This window comes from Solanum tuberosum, unplaced genomic scaffold (assembly GCF_000226075.1).
Source record: "Solanum tuberosum cultivar DM 1-3 516 R44 unplaced genomic scaffold, SolTub_3.0 scf00394, whole genome shotgun sequence".
In the NCBI taxonomy this organism is placed as follows: domain Eukaryota; kingdom Viridiplantae; phylum Streptophyta; class Magnoliopsida; order Solanales; family Solanaceae; genus Solanum; species Solanum tuberosum.
In genome coordinates, this window is record NW_006239329.1 from 313,676 (window position 1) to 322,296 (window position 8,621).

Sequence of the window (8,621 nt, forward strand, 5' to 3'; positions counted from 1 at the left end):
GTCGTCACCATTGCACTCTCTATCAAAACTCCGATATAATAAGAATAATGTAAGTCTTCATCATATTCCAATTCCTTTTTTTCTTTGACCATCGAACTCAAATTGCCAATACACCTTGGTATGATTCCAACAAATGTATTGTTTGCAAGGTCTAAGATTTGAAGATCTTTGAGATGACAAAGTTCTTGAGGCAATTCACCATCGAATTTATTGGACCGAAGGATAAGGACTATCAAGGTTGGAAACCTCATTCCTAACCAAGATGGTATCTTTCCAATAAACTCATTCTCAGCTAAATCTATTTTGTGCAGTTTCCTAAGGATGAAGGAAACAGACCGTTAAGTCTATTTCTTCGTAAGTCTAATGATCGCAAATTACTCAAAACCTCCATAGATCTTGGTAAGCTTCCAATCAAATTATTGTCCCTCAAGATTAAAACCGTCAACTTTGGCCAATTCATCCAACAATCAGGAATTTCTTCTGATAAATCATTTCCCCCGAGATTTAAGATCTCTAATCTGTAAGATCCATTCTTTGCTGCACACAAAAAGTTAGATAAACCTTTGGAAAAAGAATTGTTTGAGAGATCTAGCTCACTTACAATGGTTGAAATCAAAGGTAATGGTCCACTAAAATTGTTGGAACCCAAGTATATTGTCCAAGGACCTTCATGTTCATCCGTCCACGAAGGTGTCGAGATGATTGGAACCTCACCAACAAATTGGTTATGAGAAAGATTGAGAAATCGAATTTGAGAAGATAAGTTCCAAAACCAAGTTGGAACCTCACCATGTATTCCACCATCTGATATGTTGACATTCATTATCCGCTTTTGAGTTCGGAGCCACATGGGAAACAAAGGGCCTATATTCCAGCCGCGTAATACAATGTCTGTGGCTTGAAAAGGTGGAATCCAATTCCGACTCACTTTTAAAGTCAGATTATTTCTAGATGCAGCAAAGTATTGTAAATGTGTTAATTTAGAGAAATGACTTTCTGTTACAACACCTTCCAACCTATTGTTAGAGATGAAAAAGTATTCTAGCATTGAAAGATGGCCAACACTTTCCGGAAGAGCTCCTGTGAGTTTATTATCGTCTAGTCTCAAATCAGTTAAAGAAGAAGTATTTCCAAATCCAACTGAAAGGAAATTACTCCTAACATTGAATAATTCAGATATATCTCCCTCAAACAGATTTCCTGAGAGAAAAAGGGTTCCTTCAAGACGATTTCTACCAAGGCCAAGTGATTCTAGATCTTTGCATCCATAGAGCCAATTTGGTATAGTGGAGTTGAGGTTATTTTCAGAAAGATCAAGATATTTAAGTTTTGTTATGTTTCCGCTCTTACTTTGTATCGCACCTTCAATGCCACTAGTAGAGAGGTCAAGATGTTCAAGATTATTCAAATCAAACAATCATTTGGGTAAACGACAATTGAAAGAGTTTCTAGAAGCCTTGAAGGTTGTGAGAGAAGTCAAGTTAACTGGACCGTCAGGTAACGGGCCAATAAAATAACAGTAACTCAGGTCAAGAGAAACGAGATTAGGAAGGTAGAAAACCCATTGCGGAACAGAAGAACCAAGGTTGTAATTCTCAGAAAGATTGAGAGACTTGAGTGAAGAAAAATTATGATAATCAAGTAGAGGTGTTATATGATGAAGACTACAATTGGATAAACGAAGATCAACAAGAGAAGGAAGCATGTTAATAACCTGTAGCCATTCATTAGCTTTGCTAAGATCAACACTTTCTATCTCCAGGTTCTCAAGACTCGAAAGACTTGTCAACCACTCTAGGTTATTGATCCTTAGATATCTCGACTCAAACCAATCAACATAAATTCTTAGCTCAATCACATGACGAGTGAGATTGTTGCACACGACCCCTTCCCATTCACAACAATCTTTTCCGACTACCCAAGAAGCGAGACGATTCGAGGGATCATATACTTCTTTCTTCAAGGTCTCCAACGCTCGTTGCTCGTTTTCTCTACAAATCCCTACACAAATGACAAACTTGGTATTTTTCAAAATAAAAAACAAGAGAACCCATAGTGTTATTGCTAACACTTTCATGGTGTGCAATGTTTTAGACTTGCAAGTGAAAAGTATTTATAGCTATCAAGAAGATGCATGTAGATTCCCCCCCCACGTTGATGTAGTTGTCTTAACTTTTTCACATTGATAATAAATAATAATCCTTCGTCTCATATAGTAAAACATTACTAAATTAATATTTGATTACTTAATAATCTCTTTAAAATAATATTTTTCTTTGATCCCGACTTGAGCTAGTGGAAAAAATCACACATTTTGATAAGATAATATATTTTCAGAAAACCCTTATATAAATATATGGTTTCATTAATATTATAAATTAATAATTCTTTAAATCTAATTTGATTCCAAACAGCCCACTTCCCCAATTCCATTTTTCTCCAAATCCCAGCCCACCCCTTTAATTCCCAGATCCGGCCCACCCTTTTAGATTCCTCAAACCCAACAAAAATAATAACAACAACAACACGTACAACATAACCGACCCCACTCTTTTATTTTTTCCAGCAATTCCCAACTACCCAGCAGCTTCTTCTTCTTTTTCACGATTTCAGCACAACAACGTTAACAACAATGTCAGCAAACGTTCACAATGCAGTACAAAAAGCACGCGTTTTTCCATTTCCTCTTTGAGAATGGGGCGAAAATTTCAAAAAAAAGTAGGTTTTCCTTTAATGGTGAAAGGTTTTTGGAATTCAAATTTGTGGGCCTTAAACTTGAAATTGCCCTCACCTTTTCCCCCCCAAAATCCAAACCCTAATTTCCCCCCTACATAACATCTTTTCTGTTCATTTGTAAAAGGGGGGGAGAATTTTATTTTTTTTTCTGAAGAATTAGTTAGAATTTGAGAAAATTACCGTGAACATTAGATACACCTATTCATATATAGACATTCGAGAACATAGGCTTTGGGGGTTAGAGAAAAGTTGGAACTCTTTTTTGAACAATCGATTCTTACTTTAAGAAATTGGAAATATGATTTTTTCTATTTTTGGGAGTTGATTCGAGCTGCTGAGCCGGCTGTCCGAGTATAAAATTGGTGTGGAACTCGCTGTTGTCTCCTAGCTCGTCCCGTCTCCGTTCACTAATCACTGCCCCGCAACAGGTGGCATTCGCCTCTTTTATTTTCCTATATTTCGTCATCTCTGTTATGAAATATCAGACTTGTTTTAAGTATTCATGTCTTGCAAGTAATTTTTCTTAGTTTGTTTACGATAACTGTTGATGCCGAAATGTATCTAAATTACTTTCGAGATTAGTATAGCTTTAAAGCTTTGTTTCCATGGTGTGTTAGACAGCATGATTATATTACTTGAATTCATTTTGTTTGCCATATCTAAATTATTACTATTATTTTTTAATGTGCATCAGCTTTTCTTTTTAAAAATGGTTTGTTAAAAAAATGTTTTGTTACAATGTCGTTTCTGTTTTAGTTAAAAAGTAGGCAGAATGGCCAGCAATTAAAATGTTCTCTTATTAAAAGCCATGAAAGGGTATCCTTGTAAAGTTTTAATTAAAAAAGTAGGCAGTATAAGGCACCCTTGTAAAGTTTTATTTTTGTACGTACGTAGTATTTTAAGTTCTTTGTTGTTTGTTAGTTAAATCATGAGTTTTTTTTAGTTTTTTTTTGTGTGTTAAATAATAGCACTATGGTGTGTATAAAAAATCTGGAAAGGACATTACCTTAGTTTGTTTTAGTTCGAAAAAAGTAAATTGCAGATCATATATTTTCTTTAATAAGTGCAACCCATTTAAAAAATATTTTTAATCTCTTTGTCATTCTGTTATATATTTGGACGTGTGTAAATTTGAAGGATTACTATTTAATTCATGCTCGCTTGCACTAAAAAACTTGAACTTAGTTATATCTATTCTTGTTCGATATCGAGTAAAGTTGATTATCTTACTAATCTCTTTACCCTCTCTTTTACTTGCATGAATTTGGAGCAAAAATGGAGTCCCAATTAAGGACTCTCGCAAAAAATAGAGTCTCCTGGACTCGTTACGGGCATACCCGCATATGAAGTCTTCACTATATCTTAGACTACCCGAATAGCAATGAAAGCAAGCAAAACTCATTTGGTGAAGTTTATATGGCCTCTTATATTATTATTATTATTATTATTATTATTTAGCATTTATTTGTTTTAACTTGTTTATGTGACTTGAATATGTTCTTATTTTTTTAATAGCTCACATAGGATATGTAATTGGGATTGGGAACCTTTATTTAGTTCTAGTTACTAATGATTTTTTTTTAACTTACATGTAATCTTAACTTTATTGCTAAAAAATTACTTTAAAAAGAAAACAAGGGAGCCACTACATTCCGAGAGTGACTTGGAGTGAAATTTTGGGAAAACAACTTATTGAAGATAAGCTTTTCAAATCTCAAAAATATTCAGAATTCAACTTCAAGTTAACTTTTATGTGGCACCAATGTAATTTCGAGAGCCACTTGAATTTTTAGCTGTCTTTTTAATATTTTAAGTTGTTAAATATTGTAATTTCTAATATATTTAGGTAATTTTCAAATATATTACTAACTAAGAAAGAAAAGTAAGACAAATAAATTAAAACGAACAAAGCACAGAAACTCCATAAATACCCTCAGCTTATAGTAAACACGTCGACGAAGAGATGCCTACTTCTAACTGCTTCCTTAAATAACCAAATTATCCTTATCAAAGAACCAGACATATTGACAAAGACCTGCTTCCTAAACTCTTCTATATAATAGTAAAATAATTCAATTTTTGCATCTATATAAAAATATTCCATTAACAATCCAAAATATAGTCACGTAGTTTCTAAGCACATTGATCCCTCTCATAAGTTTCCAAGTTGCCCTTCTTTAACGCACAATTGACTTGTTAGAATGGAAACTTTGTTCGTTATTTGAATAGTTACTAGCTACTTCCTTTATATTTATTTTATATGTATTAATTTTTGAAAATTTACGTAAATTCTCCTAATTTAGGAACTAATTACTTAAATAGACTCTAACTTGTAATATTACGAATTTTATTAGATTTTGGTGCATCCAGATATGTTCAAATACATGTGGTTAAAACTAGGTGTAATTTGTTCTAGATACATTGTATCCAGTAGATTTGCATGTTTTTCCTTGTCTTCATTTGGTCAGTTGTTGATCCATCCAAAATTCCAAACAAGTTTTTCCCTTGAAAAAAAATCTGTGAAATTCTCACATTGGATAATTTTTCCATCAAATTTGGTAGACAAAATGTCGTGAGAATGTGACTCTATTAGAAAGACAAGAGATAACCGATGATAGAAATCAAACAACAATACAGAGCAAAAAGTAAAGCAGTTTCTGCAAAAAAATTAGGTTCTTGATACCATGATATATAACAATTGATAAATCAGGAACCAAAAAGAGATGAAAAATATTTTGTATTTCTATGCTTTACAATTGATAAACTATCTATTATTTATATACAAAGATCCAATATCAAATCATATCTTGCACAATATCGATGGCGTGATCAATTCTACATAGTTAAACTTAAAGTAGAATATTGTCTAGGATCTTTTAGAATCATTTCAGATATTTGAAATCATATATGATATGGTCAACAATCCATGACATTATTTGTGAACTAAAAATATTTCCGGGTTTGCAAAATAGTTTTTACACGTGGTCAATAATAATTCGGCCATGTCATTGATTAAATTATTTTTAAAAGGGAAAATGGTCAAATATGCCTTCGGACTTTGAGAAAAGGCTAATCTATGTCATCCGTTAAAAGTTTGGCCCATCTATGCCATTTCAGTTAACAAATATTGGCATGAATGAGCCTTTTCTAAAAAAAATGACATAAATGAGCCAAACGTTTAAAGAATAGAATAAAGGGAATGTTGTATGAAATAGAAAACTATTAATTCAAAGTAAATGATATATCCATAGTTTATTTTAATTGTATTCGCAACAAATATCCTTTTTTTTTTTGCAATCTGATTCAGTATACAATTAGCCATTTTTACATTTCGGTATAAAATGTATAAAATGCGTTTGTGTTTGTATAAATCGAGATAAATGTGTATATACAAATACAAATATATATATTTTCGTCCTATACACTTATAATTATACAAATACAGATCTTATTATACAAATTATAATGTATAAATGAATTTATACAAAACTGAACAATTTGTATAAACTTGGATGTTTGTAGCGAATTATACAAATCAAAAGTTCCATAGCAAACATAAAATTTGCTATGGAGTGCAATTATGCAAACTATAGTTATAACATACAAATATAATTTTAAAGTTTGCTATATGTGAAAAGTTGCTCTAGAATAAATAAACAAACATTTTCTCAAAGTTGATGGTATATTTGAACCTTTTCCCATTGCATATCTATATGTATAAGTAAATGTTAGTTATTACAACTTTCAAATATATTGAATTTATAAAAATTCATTAATCAACAAAAATAGTGAATAACTTTTCTTTAATGTAATCTATTCACATATCTCATGATATAGACAATTTCTTCATAGACCATAATATTATTTTTTTCCAAACCTGATGTTTTTCAAAATAATAAACAATAGAAGAATCTATAGTGGCATTGCTAACACTACTTTCATAGTATGCAATTTTTCAGACTAGGAAAGAAAAGTATGTTTGTCAGAATGATTAAAAAGAAAAAACTACTCACATAAATTGAAATAAAAGAAATTATGAAGTATCTATCAAAAAAGTATGCTTGACTTGAAGACTTGTTTATTTTGATGTTTTTTCTTTTCTTTTAAATTAAATATATTAAATATAAAAGGTATCCTATCAGTTATTCCCAAAAAAATTGCCTTTATTCGCTGTAAAAGGGCAAAGAAATGTTGATTTTAAAAAATGAAAATGGAAAAATTAAGAATTACAAAATAAGGGTTTAAAAGAGAGAAAAGAAAAGTATATAATTATGTATAATAGAATAATATCTTCTTTCACGAAAAGATTATGAAAATTGAAGTTATATTTGAATATGAATAGAAAATGTGACTGATTTGGAGTGAAAAATTGTGAAAACAATTTATTGAAGATGGGCTTTTTGAATCTCGAAAATATTCGGAATTCAACTACAAGTTACCTTTTATGTGGCACCGACAGAATTTCAAGAGTCACCTGAATTTTTATCTACCTTTTAATATTTTAAATTGTTAATTGTTGTGATTTATACAAATATTTTTAGGTAATTTTCAAATATATAACTAACTAAAAAAGAAAAGTAAGACAAATAAATTAAAACGAAAAAAGCACAAAAACTCCACAAATACCCTTAGCTAGAAGCAAATACATTGACAAAGGAATGCCTACTTCTAGCCGCTTCTTAAAATGACCAAATTATCCTTATCGAAGAAGTAAACATATTGACGAAGATCTACTTCCCACACTCTTCTAAAAAAATAATAAAATAATTCAATTTTTGTATCCATATGAAAATATTCCATTAATAATCCAAGGTTCAATCTTCCTACAAAGTTTCTAGGCACATCGATCCCTTTCATAAGTTTTCCAAATTGTCCTTCTTACACGCACAATAAGAATGGAAATTATGTTCATTATTTGACTAGTTATTACTTCCTATCTTTATTTTATATATATTAATTTTTGAAAAAAAAAAACTTACATAAATTTCACTAATTTAGGAACTAATTACTTAAATACACTCTAGTCTATAATATTACGAATCCTATCAGATTTGGGGTACATCCAGATACGTTTAGATACATATGGTCAAAATTAGGTGTATTTTGTTCTAGATACACTATATCCAAATGGATTTGCATGTATCGATATGAGATACATAGACAAATCTCACTTGCCTCTCTTCCATCTCTCTCGTCACTCTACTATATATCTGGTGTCCCAGATTCATGTGAATCACAAAAGTTACATACATATGCATGTATAGATCTAGTGTGATTCGCATGTATCTAGGATATTTGACTATCTCACTCGTCTCTCTCTATTTTAGTGTATCTAGTAGCAAAAATATATGTATCTAGTTGTATCTTCCTCAATGTATAGTAGGAAACTATTAATTAATGGTAAGATAGTAACATCCGGCGATTTGAAATAACTATGAAGAGGCCTAGAATTGGAAATTTGGCTAAGTATGAAAAAAATTTTTTGGCCAACTTTGTACAGTTATAACTTCTAGCTCAAGATGATTTAGGAGTAGTTCCAGTTATGGTTGCGAAGTTCATAGAATGATCTTTCCAACGCCACCGAGTTTGCTCGATTCCGAATTCGTATGAGTGAGTTATGCCCTTTGGAAGTTGGGTAGTTGGCGGGGAAATCCGTCCGGGAATTTTAAGGGTATTTTGATCTTTTCCCAAATCATTTCCTTTGGTTATATTTTAGTGTTGGACTGATTTTAGATCAGTTTGTCCCATTTTAAAAGAGTGAGAGCTAGGGCTTGAGAGTGAAGAGGAGTTCATAGAATGATCTTTCCAACGCCACCGAGTTTGCTCGATTCCGAGTTCGTATGAGTGAGTTATGCCCTTTGGAAGTTGGGCAGTTGGCAGGAAAT

General features: G+C 31.5%; 1 protein-coding gene across 1 annotated transcript in view; it reads right to left on the minus strand.

Annotated features, from left to right (window-relative positions):
• Nucleotides 1-88: 88 nt before the first annotated feature.
• The window catches only part of LOC107057930 (probable leucine-rich repeat receptor-like protein kinase At1g35710), an 11,957-nt gene continuing 3,424 nt past the window's right edge, over nucleotides 89-8,621 (minus strand). Inside the window, exons 3-4 of the mRNA XM_015303079.1 lie at nucleotides 1,519-2,001; nucleotides 89-1,362 (exon numbers count right to left, since the gene is read on the minus strand). Coding sequence (XP_015158565.1) covers nucleotides 299-1,362; nucleotides 1,519-2,001 — 1,547 coding nt within the window. The 3' untranslated portion in view covers nucleotides 89-298. The remainder of the gene's footprint in view (nucleotides 1,363-1,518; nucleotides 2,002-8,621) is intronic.